Consider the following 18,397-nt stretch of genomic DNA (forward strand, 5'->3'; position numbering starts at 1 on the left):
CCTCCTTAATGCCCACCACCAGGCTCACCCATCTCTTACCCCCTCCCTTCCAAAACCCTTAGTTTGTTTCTCAGAATCCACAGTCTCTCATGGTTTGTCTCCTGAAAGAAGATCTTAAAAAAAAAAAAAAAGAATCATCATCAGTGAAGCATAATCATTCCCATTTTATAGATGGAAGGCTGAGGTGCCTCTACCCAAAACATCTGCTGCCACAAAAGAAACAACTTCAGGAGCTCTGGGGATAGAGTCTTCTGAGGAAGGTCTTCTTCATGGCAGTCTTCAGCTCCTTGTTCCTGAGACTAAAGATGATAGGACTGAGGAAGGGTGTGAGGACCGTGTAGGTGATGGCCATCAGAGTGTCCCCTTCCAGGGACTGGGGAGCCTTGGGCTTGAGGTAGATGACAGAAGCAAATCCATAGTGCACAACCACCACAGTGAGGTGGGACGCACAGGTGGAGAAGGCCTTGTGCCGGCCCTCTGCAGAGGGGATCTTCAAGATGGCAGCCACAATGAAGGCATAAGAGAGGAGGATGAGGAGAAAGCAGCCCAGCAGGGCAGTGATGCACACCAGGCCCACGCCCTGGGCCACTATTGGTACATCAGTTCCACAGGCCAGCTTCACCAGAGGTGGCACGTGGCAGAAGAAATGGTGAATCTCATTGGGTCCACAAAAGGTGAGGTGGAAAATGGCTGTGGTCACCACCATCCCCATGACAGAGCCACCAAACCAGGACCAGGCCACCAGGCAGGCGCAGCTATGGGGGCTCATGAGCACATTGTAGCGCAAGGGGTGGCAGATGGCCACGTAGCGGTCGTAGCCCATGACAGTGAGCAGGAAGGAGTGGGTGAAGCCGAATGTGAAGGAGAAGAACATCTGGCTGGCACAGGCTGCAAAGGCGATGGTGCAGTGGGAGGAGAGCAGGTCGGCCAGCAGGCGCGGGGTGATGGTCAAGGTGTAGAAGATCTCAGAGATGGACAGTGCACACAGGAAGAAGTACATAGGTGTGTGCAGGCTTCGCTCGCTCCAGACAGTGGCCATGATGAGCAGGTTCCCCAGCAGCGTGAACAGGTACATGAGCAGGAACAGCAGGAAGAAGACGGGCAGGACGTGAGGTGGGAAGGTGGAGAAGCCCACGAGGATGAATTCAGACACGGAGCTGTGGTTTAGACCCAGAGTGGCAGCCATCCCTGGGTGGGGAGAGAGCGAAGGTGGCCTGGTGGGCAGGAGCTCCGGGTCCAAGCTGAACCCAGTCCTGGAGGACTTCCCGCGGGGGGGGAGAGGGGGCCTCACCCTGCAGACCATGGCCGGTCCCTCCGCCACCTGATGCTCATGATGACTGTCAGCGCTTCTTGGAGCTGCTTGGGGTTCATGGAAGATTGTGTGCCTCAAGTGCATAGTGCAGGGCCTGGCACATAGTAAAAATTCAGGAAATGATGACAGTAGTAATAGTAATAATAATAATGGCTACTATTTTAAAATCTCAGTGGAAGGAGCTCAGGGTCTCTAGTCAACCACACCTGAGTTGAGTCTCTCTTCAGAGCTTGTCAGTGCCTCCAGCCATATTTCTAAGTACGAATGGAAAATTAAAGGAAAAAAAGCAACAATTCAGTCTTCTTTTTTTAACAAAAGTTATTGTGTGGGGGTCTCCAATAAAAATGTTCAAATTGGAACATTCTGGTGCTGGTTGGAATTCCATCTTTGAAAGGTTAATGCAGATCTCGCCATCGCTATCCCCAGTTTGCTGCATCAACTCTGAGCTGTTTGCAAAGCTTAGCAAGCATTACATGGTGGCTTTTTTTCTTTTTTTTAGACAAAACTCTACCATGTTATCCACATGAGTGAAATAAATTTGAGAAGCTGTTTTCAAACAGTGCTTCCAACAACTATATCAACAGCAACAATTGGGTTGGTTCCTTAATTTTTTTGAGCTTTAGTTTCCTCATCCCTAAAAGGAAGTTGATTATAATAATATCTAGCTGACGAAGTTGTTACAGGGACAAAATAAGTTTATACATATAACGTGCTTATTGTGGGGCATGGAATAGATAATAAACATTGGAGAAGTTAAGAGTGAGGACAAGCACGCATGACCAGAATCAGATTCTCTTAAAATGTAGCAACCTATGATTGTATCTCTCTTTTAGTTGGGTATTTAATACATTTTCCTCTTTTGTAATTACTGGTGTCTTAGGACTTAATTCTATCACATTATTTAATATTTGAGCTTTTATATATATTAATGTACATAGCTAATATATACTTGTATATGTATATTTAATCTGTACAAATACACAAAGACACATGTATATTCCTGTTTACTATACCAAAAACAAACAAAGAAACAAAAAGAATACAAGATTGGGTTATGGACATTGGGGAGGGTATGTGCTATGGTGAGTGCTGTGAAGTGTGTAAACCTGGCGATTCACAGACCTGTATCCCTGGGGCTAATAATACATTATATGTTAATAAAAAAATAAAAAATAAGAAAACAAGACCCCAAACACCAAGATCATGTAATTATCATGAAAAAGAACCCTGTGTGAGGCCATAAAGGAAGTGCAGGTACATTCCCAAGTACCAGTATTACAAAGACGCAGGTATCTGACCATTTGACGATGAAACTAGAACTTAATAAGAGGATACCTCAAAATTCCCAAATACTTACAGTGTAAATATTAGGTTGAACCATTTGACGTTGCCACCATTACATACCACTCATTAATCTTCAGGCTAAAAGGAAAATTAAGAAACACTAAGAAATTCATGATAATGAAAAGTCGAAATAACTAAAATGAAATGGATTATGTGCTGGGATAGAAAAAGGATATGAATGGAGAGCCAGAAAAATTCTAGTAAGATCTGTTGCTTGCTATATAGTTATATACACCAACAGTCATTTCCTGGGTCTGCTCATTGTCATGGGGTTCTGTAAGATCCTGCTGTTAGAAAGATTTGGTGAGGGGAGGATAAGAATTTTCTGTATTATTTTTGCTACTTGTTCATAAGTTTAAAATTTGTTAATAATTAAACATTGCAAAATAAGATATCGCTCACTGTTGCACAAAACCTGTCACAATCTAGGAATTACTTTAAACAAGAACACACAAGAGTTGCGTGGGGAAAAATTAAACCTCTATTAGATAAAAAACATGAAAGATCATATGCCTAAATGGATGAAAAGAAAAGACAATATAAGAAAGATGTTCATTTTCCCCCCAATTTAATTTATACATGCAATGTAATCTTTGCAGAACTATCCAGCTGGATTTCTTGAGAAAGATGATAATAAATTTATTTCAAAATGTTTATAAAAAAATAAAGACCCATGAATCACAGAGGCGGTCTTGAAATGAAGAGTGAAAGGTGGTGGAGGGGTGAGGTAATTGCCTTCTGAGACACAGAGACATTCTACAGAGTCTTGGAAACAAAGCAGGGTAGGATTAGTGCAAGGGCAGACAGACGACCAGTGATTCTGAATGCAGACCTCTAAAACAGAGTTAGCCATTTGTATATGGTTAAGGTCACACCACAGATCTTTTAGAAAGAAATGAATTGTTTAAGGGATGCTGTTGAGGAAAGTATCTCTCTGTACAAACAAAAACCAAAACTAGACTCTCACTATCCCAATGAAAAGAGAATCAAGAGAGATTAGTAACATAATTGTGACATAAAAACAGAGCTAATGAGAGCAAGCGTAACAGGATCTTTGTGCTCTAAGAACAGAAAAGAAGTTCCTTAAACAACAACAACAACAAAAAACAACACAAACCTTAAATAAAAAATTTTACATCAGATTTATGAATCATATTAACAAAGAGCATCATGGATAAAGTTAACAGATGACAGAGAACAGGAAGTTATTTGCTGTACAGCTGAGCCTATACTTAACAATATGATAGTGTGCAATTAAAAACTTCTTAAGAATATAGACAACAATATTGTATTATAATCATCAAACTTGCTAAGCAGCATTGATTAGATCCTCATTATTCCTAACACTAAAAAGAAATAATTATTATGTGACCTGATAGAGGTGCTAACTATCACTCCAAGGGCAGTCATATTACAATATATAAGCATACCAACTCAGCATGTTGTACACCTTAAATTGATACAAGTTATCTGTCAATATATTTCATTTTTTATTGATTTAGCCACATGAGGTACATCCTTAGTTTTTGAGGTAGTGTTCAATGATTCATTAGTTGCATATATTTCAATAAAAAGAACTTGCTAAGATGATAGATTTCGTTAATGTTATTAACACACACACCCACAGAGGAAGGGGACACAAGGTATCATTTGGAGCTGATAGATACATTTATTACCTTGATTGTGGCGATGGTATCACAATTATGGGCACCTATGTCCAAACTCATAAAAACATATACATTAAATATATGCAGATTTTTGTCTATTATGTATACTTCAGTCAGACTGAAAAAAAATCCACTGAGAGAGCAGTATCTAGAATCTACAATGACAAAAAAGAGACGTGAGAAAACCATGGAGAAAAAAGACAGGATCATGATAGAAAGAGGGCAACAGAGGGGCACAGGAGATTTGCAGCTGAGGAAGTGGAAAAGGCAAGCAGCAAAGACATGAGAAGCTGATTAGCAACTAGAGGAATTCAATTGAAAACTGCAACACTCTCATGGTTCATCTCCCCATTCGATACAAACTGAGGGTTTGGGAGGGTAGGGGGGGTGCGGGGGTTAGGTGAACCTAGTGGTGGGTATTAAGGAGGGCATGTATTGCTTGGAGCACTGGGTATGGTGCAAAAACAATGACCCTTGGAACACCGGAAAAACAAAATTAAAAAAAAAAAAGAGTCACACCATAAAATTAAATAAATAAATGAAACAGCAACACTCTGTGAATGCAATGAGCACAGACATCCCCCCCCCCCCCCCCGCCCCGTTGGAGCAGCAAGACTTAGAAAGTTGGATTTGCTCTGTGTTGTCCCAGATGTGGGGTAAGTGGACTACAATGACTCTCATGGTACTTGGTGGTTCATGGCCAGATTAAGGGAACACTCACCTGAAGTCGCAAAATCACTGCTCCTAAGTCTCCGTCTGAAACGCCCACAGAGCTCAGTGAAGGGGCGTGGTCAAGACCATTCACTGCAGCATTGTCTATGATGGTGGAGAGCTGGGGGACAGTCTGAGAGACCCCCACAACCTGGGGCATGAAGAAGTAACATGTGGTGAGCCTGAACCATGAAGCTCTAAACAACATGTAAGAAAGAAACAAATCTGACATCCACACTGCAATGTGGATGGCTCTTAAACCATAGCTCTGGGTGAAAAATTAGAAAAGAAGTATACACACACACACACACACACACACATATATATATTCATATTTATACCTGTATCATTGATACATATATATCTTAATGATACATGTATATATATCTATGATACACATAGCTATCATATACATATATTGGGTACATTTGATGACAAGCTTTGAAGTATTTACCCAGGAGCAGAGCTCACCCCCATATTACAATCCTGCTTCCATCCTCCCCACTCCCTCCCCTGGAAGATTGTTATTAAGTGTCATCTCAGAGCCATGGTGAGCCAGTGCTTGGAGGACCCAGAATCCGGTGGAAAATGGACAATTGGGCTGAGTGTCAGAATGGGGTTCCTCATGCAGGAAAGCAGCATTGGGCCACAGGGGCATGGGGCAGCCCAACAATTCTAGGGGTACCTGTCTCAACTCCCTTCTCTACCTCATCCCTTGGCCACCTCTCTGGCCCCTACTCCCAGCCTCTCTGTGCCATGGCTAGCCCTGGCTCTTTTCTCATTCCCTGTCTCCTGGTAAACCGTGCCTGTCCACCTCCCCTTTTGACTCCAAATCTAACTGGCTTCCAGAGTCCATCTTCTGAGACACATGCACCTTGGGGAGTCATTCCAACCTACTTCAAATCCTGGATCCTCACCATGTGTTGGGATAGCCAGAGAACTGCCCTCATGGGTTCTCTGTGGGGATTGGATGCCAAGTGATCAGCACAGAGAAAGTTCTCAAGGAATGCTAGCTGGCATTGTGGTCAATTTTTATCATCGTCTTTGAGCTGGCTGTCACTCACTCTTCTCTTTCAGGTAATGCATATTGGTGCCAGCCCCTATTCTGGGGCTCCCTATGTCTATACCGTGGATGACCACACCCAAGCACGTACTCCTACTCCCTTGGGCAACCCATCTCTTCCCCTTTCTTGGCTACAAACAGGCCAATGTATGTGCTTCAAAATGTATAAATGGTACCCCAAAAAAGGGGTCTCTCTTGTCCCTTTGTCTCTGTCTGGCACTTGTTCTGTGTCGTCCTTCCCAGAACAACCCCTGTGCAATGCTCTCCATGGGAATGGAGGTCTCCAAGTGACCTGTCCAGGTATGATTTAAGGAAGGAGAAAGTCCAGGCCCTCATCCTAGCTATGGGCTCTCAGCCAGAACCCCAAGCCAGGGCACACTCGGGCTGGCCCCACATCCTGACCCTGTGCCCTTCCTTCCTCCTCGAGGGGACACTACTCATTCAGCTCTCTCTGCTTATGCACCGGTGTCAGAGACTCAAGACTGGGCTCCCGGGAGTATAAGCAGACAGAGCTGAGCACTGCCACATAGATACACAGGTTCTGAAATATACACCAGCAGTGAAACCCAGGAGACACTCAGCCAGGAACAGAGACACTGTTGCTCATTCTGCACCCCTCTACTGAGGATGAACCAGGTGACTGGACCAGAGACCAGAGACCTGCAAACAAGTATACCATGGTGGGTTGAATAGCATCCCCCTCCAATTCACGTCCACTGGAATGTTGGAACATCACCTTATTTGGAAATAGGGTCTTTGCAGATGTAATCACGGTAAGGATTAAGGTGAGATCATCCTGGATAAAGGTGGGCCCTAAATCCAATGACTGGTGTCCTGACAAGAATAGGAGGGGACACACAGACGGAAGCAGGCTTTGTAAAGACAGAGGCATGCCTCAGGCCACCAGAAAGATACTCCCCTAGAGCCTTTGGAGGGAGCATGACCTGACCCTGCCTATATCTTGGTTTTAGACTCTAGCCTCCAGAACTGTGAGAGAATAAATTTCTGTTGTTTAAAGCCACCTGGTTGTGGGACTTGTCACAGCAGCCACAGGAAATGAATATGGACAAACACAAGTGCACATAAACAAGCAGCGCCCACAGAAGCACACACAACATTGTATAAATGAACACACGTACATGGTGACAAACCCAGTGCCACCCTTCTGGCTCAACACCATTCTCCGCATGCCTGGTACAGAGAACACTTCCTGCCTGGGAATGGACCCTGGCATGCCTGACTGCTGTGGGTCCAGGCTTTGGGGGGAAGGAGGCAGTGTGGGCAGTAGATGGACTCAGTGTGGGACCAGGTTGCTGGGAGTATAACCCCACTCCACCCCATCGCTCTCCTAGCTCCCTTCCTCCAGCCAGAGCCTCCCTCTGCTTTGGCTTTCCATGGTCCGCAAAATTTCTCCCTTCTAGCTCCCCTGGCTCTTGCCACCTGTTCCTGGAAAACATTGCTGGAAAGAGCGTTCCTCTTGCCTTGCTTGCAGACTGCTGCCAGGGATGCCGTGTTTGCAGCCGGGACTGGGGCTGTGCGTCCTGCCTCGTGCAGGGCCAGTGGTGAGCCGGGGCCAGCTGTAAGCCAGGCGGGAGCTTTATCTCCCTGGTGCCCTCCCCTGTGATGGATTCCCAGAGGTCTTTCCCCAGAGTCTGGGATGTAGGATGCCAGCTTCTCCAAGTTCAAGGAGGATGACAGGGGCCCTGGAAATGCCCCTTCCTCTCTTGATCTTTCTCTCCTTTTCCTTCTTCTCTCTCTTCCTCAGGTCGCCCCTCACTTCTTTTCTTCCAGTCATCCCTCCCTTCTTGTCTCTCGTGCTCTCTCCCTACTTCCTCCATCCATCACATCTTCATTGAGCACTAGTTAAGGAACTTGGTCTGAATCCTGGAACCCAAAAAGAGCACTGCAGTAACCCTAAAAGAGCTCTCAGTCTAGCTCACAGCTGGATGCAGACATATTACATTATATAAAATGCAACAGTATAACATAGTGTATTATAATCTATAGTAGATTGTAACTGCACAGGGACATTATTTACTTTCTACCTTGAGTTTTTTTACTCAATAACAAATATTTAATAAACTCCTACTATATGCCAAGCAAGCTTTTCCTTTTTGATACTATTTCGAAGTTTTTTCTTTGTTTTTAAAATTAGTGCCAAAAGAGAAAGGCATTATAATTTGTAAATGAAATTACATATCTTGTATCTCTTTAGCTTAGTAGTTGGAGCTACTTGGTCTTTAGCTGCAAGACTATTGTTCTAGTACCAAGGAAAAAATGTTACATGTGCCATGAGATTGTGCATTTTTAAAAGATAAAAGCAAGCAGTAAAAAGATGAATTTAAACATATTATAACATTATTACATACGCTATACTATATATATATATACTTGTATGTATATAACACACAGATATGAATACACATTCATCCTGGAAGTTCTCTGGAGAATTCCGACATCCACAAATCCAAAAGAAAAAGATGCCTTATAAAAATGTCATCTTTCCATCTAAAGAGATGAGTTCCTGATCTCCGGATCCCTGGTGGTTTTTCCTTTGTGTAACTATTTCCACTGGGTCAGGCCCCCTGCAACTCAGCATTTTTTCTGATGATATACGTGTTCATGTGCCCTTATTGTAATGCAGAGGTCCCATCTCACAGCAGTTTTAGCATCTCTTAGCATGTGGGCTCACATGGCCCACATCAATACGGAGAAAATTCCTGGTGTCCTCCAGTTCCTACTCCGCTGAGTAGGTTTGTTGGGTGTAGACCATAGTCCCTGGGTTGCCTACCCTACAGCTTCACAGCATGTGTGTCCTCATGACACTCCCCAAGGGCCTTGCTGCCAATGAGCAAATCCTGCAGCCGGGCTATCAAGATCCTTCACCTTTGCTGATGGACTTTCAAGGGTACTCAGCCCTTCTTATGAGTGAACACAATGCCCTAAGTCTTCTCCATAGAGAATAGGCCAAGGATCTGGCTTGAAAAAAATTCTGTCATGAAACGAATCACATAGAATGACAGGATGCCATTCCATGAGTCAGGTTTCTAGGGCTGCTGTAACAAAGCACATAAACCTAGTGACTTAAAACCACGCATATCTATCATCCTCTATGCTGGAGGCCAGAAGCCAAAATCAGGGTCACCAGCTGTGAGTCAAGGTGTGAGCAGGGCTGCGTCCTTCAGGGGATCCAGGGGAGGTTCTGTCTCCTGCTTTCCCAGCTGCCAGAGGCAACAGGCATTCCTTGGCTCAAGGTTCCTGGCTCAGCTACTCCAATCCCTCCTTCCAGTGTCACATCACCGACTTCTCTCTGTGTCTGACCCCTCCTGCCCCCTTCTAGAAGGACACTTGCAGTTATAGCAAGCTCATCTGGATGATCCAGGGCAATCCCTCTGCCTCAGAGGATTAACTGCATCTCATCACATGCAGTCCCTTTTGCTGGGGAAGGGAACACAGTCACAGGCTCTGGAAAAGGACGTCTTAGGGGTGGTGGGTTGGCATTAGTCGTTAACATCAGTAATTGTAAAATAATGAAATGGAACCCCGGGGTCTCATGTCAGTGACATGAGTCAAGTCACAAGTGTCACAAAGTGTCTCTATAACTCCTCTGGAGTCAGTGTTTCTCTCTGGCTGTGTGAAGGGGTGTGTGTTTAGGGCTGCACCTGCCCTCCCACCCCGAAGGGTGTCTATTCCTTCTGACAGTCTTCCTCTCCCAGTTAGGACCACACTTCCCTCTGCAGGAACCTGAGAGAGGTGCATTCCTGATCACCAAGGGCACACATATACAGATTGTGATGAATTCCTGCTTCAGCAGCTCAGGGAACTGTGTCTGGAGACAAATCATCTCTCCGATTTGCATTTTCTGCATTTCAAAAAAGTGAATAGTTGGAGCGCTTGGGTGGCTTCACTGGTTAAGCATCCCACTCTTCATTTAGGCTCAGCTCATCTTCTCAGGGTCCCAAATGGAGCCCAAGGTCAAGCTTTGTGCTAGTGGGGACTGCTTGAGATTCTCTCCCTCTTCCTCCCCCCCACCCAGCTCTCTCTTTCTCTATCTCTCAAGAAAAAAATACGAGTAGTAATAGATGTGGGTCATATCTAAATAGGGAGAAATAATCATTTATTTTGAGTCTTAGAAGAGTGAATGCATAGGAAACACTTCCCGCATTTGGCAAGCAGCAGACACTCATATGTGATAGCCATTCATTGGTTTATTATTATAAAACATCTTCTTCCTGAAATTCAAATATCTACCTGAAGCTCTGAGTATGAACTTACCCAGTGGAAGTCCCCCTTCCTGGATCCTGAGACACATGGTTTCCTGAACAACATGAGAGTTAGACCAAATGTTGCATGGAACTCCTTCCTTAACGTGTTGTGTGGCCTCCACCAACAGTTTACATCTGTTAAAATGGGGACCCATACCCTTGATGTCTCTTTTTGCCATCTTCAGTTACCACTGTGCCCTCCAACACATCCTCCAGATCGTTCCACATAAGACAAAAGAATTAGAAATTGATGTTTTATGGAAAGTAATGTGGGAAAAAGGGAAAGGATTTCCATAAAATGTCAGATAACAGCCCACACTTACTATTCTGTATGTCCTTACCTAAGCACGGAACCCTCTCCCCTTTCTCTCTTGGTCTCTCTGCCTCTCTCTTTCTCCACTTCATATCCTGACATCTGTCACTCTACTAAATTCAACATAGAAACTTCCTTAAGGTCTATCCACCCCAAAGACAGAAGGAACTAAAAACATTCAATCATCTCCTTAGAGAAAAGTAGTCATGTTCTTTTCTGCATTTGTTGTGATTAAAAGATAACCCTGAAACAGCACTGGACACAGTGCCCAATTAGTATATCCCCAGGGCTGGTGGTATTTATCATTATGCTACTTTTGTTTATGTCATGGTGAGGGAAGGTGAAACTCCTCCCTCACTTGTCTATTGGAGAAGAACCGTGTTCATTACTAGTCACACATACTTGTGATGCTCTCCTCTGCCCATAGAGGGATAACACATTCTTAGAAATAGGTAACTGGATTGGGGTTCATCACACAGGGTCAAGAAGAGAGAGGATGATTGATCACTAGAGCTTATGCAAGAGGGAAGGAGGAAACAAATGCAAAAACTAATAACCTAGCTGGCTCCAAAACCTATAGATGTATCCAATATACCTCTTCAGAATTCTCATGTATTGAATATAGACAGTGGTCCCATGGAGAGGATCATTATCCCCAGTCCTTGCATCATACTCTTCATTACCAAACTGGCCATCAGGAACTTAGGGGACTGAATTTTCTCTGGAAGCTTTTCTTTATGGCATTCTTGAGCTCCTTATTCCTGAGGCTGAAAATGATTGGGCTGAGAAAGGGAGTGAAGACTGTATAGGTGGTGGCCATCAGAGTATTACTGTCCATAGAATGGGATCCCTTGGGCTTGAGGTAGATCATGGAGGCAAAACCATAGTGCACAATGACCACAGTGAGGTGGGACACACATGTGGAGAAGGTCTTGTGCCTGCCTTCACCTGAAGGGATCCTCAATATGGCAGCCACAATGAAGACATAGGAGAGCATGATGAGGAATAAACATCCCATCAGAGCTGTGACACACACCAGGATCACACCCAGGGTGACAGAAGATGTCTCCTTCCCACAGGCCAACTTTAGGAGGGAAAACACGTGGCAGCCAAAATGATGGATCACATTAGACCCACAGAAGGTGAGGTGAAAAACTATCAGGGTCACCATCATCCCCATGACTGAGCCACCAGCCCAGGTCCAGGACACCAGACGGGCACAGGTGCGGGGGCTCATGAGCATGTTGTAGCGCAGGGGGTGGCAGATGGCCACGTAGCGGTCATAGCCCATGATCATAAGCAGGAAGGAGTGGGTGAAGCCAAATGTGAAAGAGAAGAACATCTGACTGGCACAGGCCACAAAGCTGATGGAATGGTGGCTGGAGAGCATGTCAACCAGCATGCGAGGTGTGACAGCAACAGTGAACAGAATCTCGGAGGTAGACAGGGCACATAAGAAGAGGTACATGGGTGTGTGCAGGCTCTGCTCATTCCAGACAGTGACCATGATGAGCAGGTTCCCCAACAGGGTGAACAGGTACATCAGCAGGTACAGCAAAAAGAGGACGGGCAGGAGATGCTGTGGGAGGTTGGAGAAACCCAGAAGGATGAATTCAGACACCATGCTATAGTTCTGACCAGCCTCGGATGCTGCATCTGCTCAGATCATGGAGGAAATGAAGGTGACCAGAATAAAAATAATAAAGATAGTGAATCTGTATAACAATAACCTTGAAAAATCTACAAAATGGAGGAACTTTAGATACGGTGTGTTAGGATTGGGAAAGTGACAAGGATACTCACTGTTTCTGCTGTTCTTTAGCATGGAACTGAAAGCCGTGAGTGGTGCTCTAAGGAAGGAAAAGAAAGAAGATATGTAAGAATTGGAAAAGAAGAGACCCGCTCATCTGACAGAAAAAGCAAAAGAATGAAATCAGAACATACCCAGTGTGAGAGAGCACTGAGCTGTAGAAGACAAGATTTGCTTCTAAAAACCAGTATTTCTCATAGAATTACACCACTAGTCATCATTAAAAGTATGAATTTGAAGTAAAAAGTAAGATACCATTCCCAGGAGTGACACAAAGTATAAAGAAACAGCTCTCTAGCATTTCGGTCCGGCGACTTCTTTACACTTAAGAAAAGTTGAGCCTCTAAAGCGCTTTTGTTTGGGGGCATTATCACTCCCCATGTTCACCAGATTAGAAAGAAACACAGATTTTCTGACAATATCCAATTATGGATACATTTTAAGGAAGAATCTACCTGTTCAATGTCAATGTAAGTAACAACTATTTAGGAAAGTAGCTACTTTTACAAAATTAACATTTAGTGACAAGAGGGGTTTCTCCTCCTCCTCCTCTTCCTCCTCCTCCTCTTCCTCCTCCTCCTTCCTCCTCCTCCTCCTCCTCTTCTTCTTCTCCTCCCCTTCTTCCTCCTTCTTCTGCTCCTTCTCCATCTCCTCCTTATTCTTCTTTTTACATTTTAGCAAATTTGTCCCAGGCTGGCTGGGTGGGAGACAAGATAATGCTTGTATCTTCTTCTTCATTCAGGCTGTGGCAATATGTGGCTGTAGTTGAAGCATATGATGAAAATACATCCTCACCTTCATTGGAAAACTGAGAACCTGATGGTCCCCCCAAAATGGTCTCTGGGACCCCAGGGTCCTCATATCACACTTTGGAAGCCTCTGTTGTAAAATATCTAGGAATCAATCAAGCACATGGAAATTTTTAACATTAATAAAATGCAGGTGATTTGAATACATAGAGAAAGATCTACACTCTCAGATGAGGTAGGTGGGTACGGAAACAATAACACCTCTTCCTCAAATCAGAGCACCAGAGCAACTACACTTTCAGTGAGTCAGCTGTATATCTCATAACGGTTTCCTCAAATCCCTTCTGAAAACTAAGGTCAGTGCAAAACCATACTATTCTTCTAAAAGTGGAGTCAATAGGAAAGAAATGCTCTGGAAGGTGTGAAGACTCATCATAGACATTATACACATCATAGTCATTTTTAAGTGTGAACCTGGAACAGACACAGACACTGATCAAATTGATCGGATACCTCAGAAAATATCCCCGCATGAGTCACAGCTTAATATGTGCTAAAGGTGGGAGCACAAGTCAAAGGGAAGAGCTGGATTGTTTAGGAGTTTGTGGTGGTAAAACTGGTCCTTTGATGAAGCAAACTCAATCTGAACTTCTGCCCAAGACCATATGCAAAGGTGGATTCCAGGATTCAAGACATAAATATGAAATATGACCATGGGAAGTTAATAGGAGAAGGTATAGGAGAAGAATTTTGTTGATCTAGGGTTGGAGAACGTCAGAAACACAAACATTAGGTGTTTTTGAAAAAATGAAAACATCAACAGGAAGAGTATTTGTTCAATAAATGATGTTGTGGATCCAGCTAAGAGTAGATGGAAAGGTGAGGAAAGATCACTGTCATTGTCCACGACTGAGCAGGGAATATGATGTGGAATAAACAAAAAACCAGTTCCATCTACAAGGAGTAGAAATCTCAATGCAGAAATGAGCAAAGGTGTGAAGAGAGAGCTCACATTGGGTATAACACAAGCAAATGAAAACATGCTAAAAAGAAAGAGAAAGAGAGAGAGAGAGAGGAAGGGAGAGAAAGGAAGAGAAATGCAGTGGAAATTCAGTATCTACTTATTTAAGGTCCCAAACTAGAAGGTGCCTAGTGCTATCAGGTATGGGGAGAAAGCAGTATTAGTGCACTGCCTGTGAGAACTAGAGGGTTAAAATTAATAGTTCCTGTGCTCTGTGCACTAGCACATGTACTCCTGAGTACCTATCTCCATTGCTGATAGGTATTTATAAGGGAACATGTCAGGGAATATTTTGTAGCATTGCTTGTAGTGAGGAATGTGGAAAGTGCTTGTCCATAAGTGGAAAGAGGGCAGGTCACATGGGCTGGATGCAACTACTAGAGCTCCAGAGTTTGATGCCCACACAGCAGCATAAATGAACTTGTAAAATGATCTTGAGTGAATGAAGCATGAGCACATGAACACTCTAGCATAAGTCCATTTGGGTACATGAAATTTAAAGCACCTGAAATATTCTGGATGATGCCATAATGGTGTGTACAAATCACTGTACATTTGCCCAAACCCAAGAATGTAAAATGTAGACAGTGAACCCTAATGTAACCTGTGGGTTGAGTTAATAATAATTTATCCCTATTGGTTCACCAACTGGAACAATGGCACCACAAGAATACCAGATTGTACAATCTTTATCAGCAAACCTGGCCTCCACTCACCAGATGCCAGTAGCATCCCTTACCTCCTCAGGAGCAGGGACAACAAAAAGGTCCTTCATGCATGTACAAACATTTGAGGAGGGGGGGGTAGGAGCCCCAAACAAGAATGCAGACTTACAAGCTGCAATGGGCACTAGGCTGAGAAAGAACTTAAGACCCAGAATGGTCAACCTAAGAAGACCCCCAGCAGTTGCCCAAGGCTAAGAGCCTGTCTAATGACCCTTCTCCCAGACCCTGTCCCCATCACCAGTCTGGGCCTTGCTTCCCACAACTGCATGATTATTGCCACCTACCTGTCCCTCCTGGTCTTTCTCAGCCTGGGCTGCCTCTTCCAGGAAGTAAGCAGCAAGGGAGGGCAGCACACAGGGGCAGGTGTGGGGCCAGACGTCAGGGCTCCTGGAACTGATGCTGTGTGCTTTACCCCTACTGTAGCTTCCCAGCTGGCTGCTCCCCAGGACTTCCCTAGGATACCAACCTGCAAGTTCTGCTCTCAGGTTCTTGAGAGGCTAGGAGGATCATCAGGGGACCTCCAGGGACTAGCAGCTACTATTCCTTCCTCCAACACTCCAAGATGATCAAGGCTCCCTTCTGTCTCTCTCTGCCCAGAGAGACCCAGTCCCTGCTGAGGACTAGGAGCTCCCATTGTTGAGGGAGACGGGGCAAGATTAGATGCCTTCAACCACTTGGGGTCAGGACAGGGACAGAGGGAAGGCAGGAGCTGGAGTAGCCCAGAGTGGGAATCCAGGGCTCTACCCTGGGGCCAAGGCTTTCCAGAATAAGGGTAATTTAGAGGTTGGTCTTGGAGACTGTTTTCCCTTGGTCTTTGGAAGTGTTCAGAGTCTTCTGACCAAACTGGATAGCTCCACTTCTTCATTGGTTGACTTAACTTTTCTCTGTTGTCACGGTGATCCAAGCCAGTGAATCTATTTAGCATGTGCATTCTTGGGCTCTAATAACACATTTGCTTTTTGTCCAGTTCCTGAGATAGACCCCCTATGCTCTTGTCTCAAGAGTAATATAGTGGCTTCTGTATGCTACTGAGATGAGTGGTGGCTGAGGGCACCTGGATAGTTTTAGGAAGGGGGCTGCTCACCAGAACAACCAAGGGATGATTAGTGAATTGGAACCTCCAGGGAGGGGAGGGGATACAGATTGATATTCAATACTGATGATGAATGATTTAATCAATCGTGTCTTTGTCATCAAACCCTCATAAAACTCCCTAAACCCTGGAATTCAGAAACCTTCCCAGCTCGTGAACACATAGCAGTGCTAGAGGGTGGTGTGTGCAGCGAGGGCATGGAAGTTCCTCACCCTTTCCTCCATACATCTCTTTTATTTTTCTGTTCTTGAGTTGTTAATTCATAATAAAGTGGGAAGAGTAAGTGTTGCATTTTCCTGATTTCTGAGAGCCATTCTAGCAAAGTATTCAAACTAAGGAGTGTGGAAACCCCCATCAGAAAGAAGTGCAGGTTCCCTGGGCAGTAAATATGTGTGACTGACATCTCCAGGTTGTTAGTGTCAGAACACAATTATCAGACAACAAGGTGGTGTCTGGATAGTTGGAGAATTGGTATTGGTGTGGAAAGAATTTACACATTTGGTGTCTTGAGTATTAGAGGCAGAAATAGTTCACTTTCTCTCCCTTTGTCCTGTCAGAAACATTGTCCCTTCTACATCTGAAATCAGCCTCAACTTGCCACCCTACCCCATCCAAGATGCCCTCATGCACCTCTCCTCATCTTTTCCTGCATCTGCTCACTCTGCCTGCCCTCAGCAGGCTGCTTCCCTCACACCAACTAGAAGAGGGCTCTACAAACAGGAATCTGACCACTTTGGAAAACTGTTTCGCAGCATCTATTCAAGCTGAACATAGGTATTCCCTATGAGTCAGTATTTACACACCTAACTATAGAACCAACACAACATATAAGTATTAATCTGCCAAAGGACATGTACTAGATGTCATAAGAACACCCTCATAGGAAGCCCCAACTGGAAATATCCATGAGAATGTTCACGTAATGGAATACAGCTCTTCCCTTTATGAATTTAAAAAACATTTATTAGTCTCCATTCCCCTTAAAACAAACTCCTCAATTGGACACCACTGTCTTGCATGCCCATGACCTTCCCACCTATATGCCTTCAATTCTAAAAACACACTAGCGACCTCCAACTCTCTCTGGTGCACTGAACATACCACTGTCCCAAGTGCACTCTGCCTTTTTCACCCTGAGACTTTGTACTTGCTGACCTCTCTGTCTGGAAACCCCTTTTCCACCTGTCTGGTCATCTGAATCATACCTACTCACCCTTCAGGTCTCCCTGTAGACATCACCAATTTCAAAGACTCTAAATCCCAGGTTGGGTCTGAGACCCACACTTAGCTTCTCCAGATCCCTAGGCTGTCTCAAACACTCCTCTGATTACTCTGTGCTGTCTTCTTTGGTTATATGACAGCTTCCCCTGTGGACCATGAAAAGGACAGAGCAGAGCCCTTGCCCTTGGTTATTGGATTTGAGCACCTAGAATATTTCCATATAGAATAAGCCTTCAATAATATTTCTTGACTATATGAATGAATAAATGAGGGCAAATAACTGTGAGAACATACAGCACTCTTTTCTGTTCATTTACATGGGCAATGACACCTATGTGGCCATCTGTCACTCCCTGAGGTACAATGTGTTCATGAGTCCACATGACTGTGCCATGCCATGTGCCGGTCCTGGGCTGGTCTCTTGGTCATAGGGATGATGGTGACCCTGATAGTTTTTCACCTCACCTTCTGTGGGTCTAAAGTAATCCATGATTTTTTCTACAACATGCTTTCCCTCCTAACGTTGGCTGTGGGAATAAGACATCCTCTGTTACCTTGGTTGTGGTCCTAGTAAGTGTTACAGCTCTGATGTGCTGTTTATTCTTAATCATCCTCTTCTATGTTTTCATTGTTGCTGCCATATTGAGGATCCCCTCAGCTGAGGACAGCACAAGACCTTCTCCTCATGTGTGTCCCACCTCACTGTGGTCATTGTGCACTATGGTTTTGCCTCCATTATCTACCTCAAGCCCAAGGGCCCGCCTTCTATAGACCATAACATTTTGAGGGCCATCACCTACAGTCTTCACCCCCTTTCTCAGCTGATCATTTTTAGCCTCATAAGATGCTCAAGAATGCCATAGAAATATAACTGGAGAGATTATGCTAAGTGAAATAAGTCAAGCAGAGAAAGACGATTATATGGCTTCACTTATTTACGGAAAATAAGGAATAGCAGAGGACATTAGGGAAGGAAGGGAAGAACAAGGGGGGAATTAGAGGAGGAGATGAACCCTGAGAGACTATCGACTCTGGAAATCAAACTGAGGGTTTTAGAGTAGAGGCGTGTGGTGGGATAGTTGAGCCCAGTGATGGGTATTAAG

At 44.4% G+C, this 18,397-nt stretch overlaps 2 protein-coding genes and 1 pseudogene across 2 annotated transcripts; 1 reads left to right on the top strand and 2 right to left on the bottom strand.

The window, feature by feature from the left end:
• Positions 1–226: 226 nt before the first annotated feature.
• LOC132009736 (olfactory receptor 10H1-like) lies at positions 227–1,186 on the bottom strand. Its single transcript, XM_059387767.1, has one exon. It carries the CDS (start codon positions 1,184–1,186, stop codon positions 227–229), a length of 960 nt encoding a protein of 319 aa, XP_059243750.1.
• A 10,183-nt stretch (positions 1,187–11,369) lies between these two features.
• Positions 11,370–12,308, bottom strand: LOC132009737 (olfactory receptor 10H4-like). The gene has a single exon (XM_059387768.1). The coding sequence runs from the start codon at positions 12,297–12,299 to the stop codon at positions 11,370–11,372; it is 930 nt and encodes a 309-aa protein (XP_059243751.1). The 5' UTR covers positions 12,300–12,308.
• Positions 12,309–17,560: 5,252 nt separating this feature from the next.
• LOC132010391 (olfactory receptor 10H4-like) lies at positions 17,561–18,157 on the top strand (annotated as a pseudogene).
• The last annotated feature ends 240 nt before the right edge of the window (positions 18,158–18,397 follow it).

The sequence above is a fragment of the Mustela nigripes genome, chromosome 2 (assembly GCF_022355385.1).
Source record: "Mustela nigripes isolate SB6536 chromosome 2, MUSNIG.SB6536, whole genome shotgun sequence".
Classification (NCBI taxonomy): Eukaryota; Metazoa; Chordata; class Mammalia; order Carnivora; family Mustelidae; genus Mustela; species Mustela nigripes.

Coding starts and splice junctions, on each gene's coding strand:
- LOC132009736 (XM_059387767.1), bottom strand. CDS start 1,186: ATGGCTGCCACTCTGGGTCTAAACCACAGCTCCGTGTCTGAATTCATC.
- LOC132009737 (XM_059387768.1), bottom strand. CDS start 12,299: ATGGTGTCTGAATTCATCCTTCTGGGTTTCTCCAACCTCCCACAGCAT.